Source organism: Rattus rattus, chromosome 5 (assembly GCF_011064425.1).
Source record: "Rattus rattus isolate New Zealand chromosome 5, Rrattus_CSIRO_v1, whole genome shotgun sequence".
Taxonomy (NCBI): Eukaryota; Metazoa; Chordata; class Mammalia; order Rodentia; family Muridae; genus Rattus; species Rattus rattus.
Genome location: NC_046158.1, coordinates 109,311,604 through 109,312,832, shown reverse-complemented (window position 1 = coordinate 109,312,832; position 1,229 = coordinate 109,311,604). Strand labels below are relative to the sequence as shown.

The following is a 1,229-nucleotide window of genomic DNA, read 5'->3' as shown; positions in this document are numbered from 1 at the left end:
TATTTGTTGCTCCAACAGTTGCACATCCTCTACATATAAACATGTGTTTTGTCTTAATTGGAGAAACAAGAGAACCACAGGTCTGTAATGAGTACTGACCTGTTGAATTCTGCAGCTGTGCCTACCCTTTGCTGATTTGCATACATCCAAAGCACAACCCCCTGACATGAGGACTGCTTCATAATCAGGTCACACCCTGTGTTGGAGTCAGCCTCACACAGATCACCCACAGACATGGCTGTGCCCACTCAGCTCCTGGGGTTGTTGCTGCTGTGGATTACAGGTAAGGAAAACAGCACTGAAAATTTAGTCAGCTTACTGTAATCAATGTTGCTTTTTCACCATGAATATTTTCTTGTGACCGAGTTAATCAGGTGTGGATTTTTTTTTTCAATTTTCTAATCTTAGATGCCATATGTGACATCCAGATGACACAGTCTCCAGCTTCCCTGTCTGCATCTCTGGGAGAAACTGTCACCATCGAATGTCTAGCAAGTGAGGATATTTACAGTAATTTAGCGTGGTATCAGCAGAAGCCAGGGAAATCTCCTCAGCTCCTGATCTATTATGCAAATAGCTTGAATGATGGCGTCCCATCACGGTTCAGTGGCAGTGGATCTGGCACACAGTATTCTCTGAAGATCAACAGCCTGCAATCTGAAGATGCCTCGATTTATTTCTGTCAACAGAATTATGATAGTCCTCCCACAGTGATTCAAGCCATGACATAAACCATGCAGGGAAGCAGAAGTGAGAGCACAGGGTGCCCCAGCTGATCCTCATGATGTCTTCAGCTGCTCAGCTGCTGTGAGTGTTGTTCTTTGCCAGGGATAAGGTTAACATAATTTTTTTACATAGGAGTCAGAGAAACTATTCTGTGTCCAAAATTCTTGTTTTTTCCCATGTCTATTATGAAAAGAAGGGAATGGTTTACATTACTTATTAAAATAAAGGAAAATAAAAACACTAAAAATAGCTGTTTATGTGTAGCAAAATATTCACAGTAGTGGTTTCATTTAGAAATGTTGCACACACACAACACACACACACAGAGGGAGAGAGAGAGAGAGAGAGAGAGAGAGAGAGAGAGGAGAGAGAGAGAGAGAGAGACCAGGGAGGGAAAAGGGGAGGAGGGAGGGAAGGGAGGAGGAGACCTTGAGTTATTTTGGAAAGAAAAATTTATGTATTTATAGGATTAATATACTGGGGAAGAAGGTCTCGGAATATAG

General features: G+C 42.1%; 1 gene segment (V, D, J or C); it reads left to right on the top strand.

Moving 5' to 3' along the window:
• Nucleotides 1-216: 216 nt before the first annotated feature.
• On the top strand, nt 217-731 carry LOC116900989. The segment is given in 2 exon segments: nt 217-283; nt 409-731. Coding segments are annotated over 2 exon segments (372 nt in total).
• Nucleotides 732-1,229: the final 498 nt, after the last annotated feature.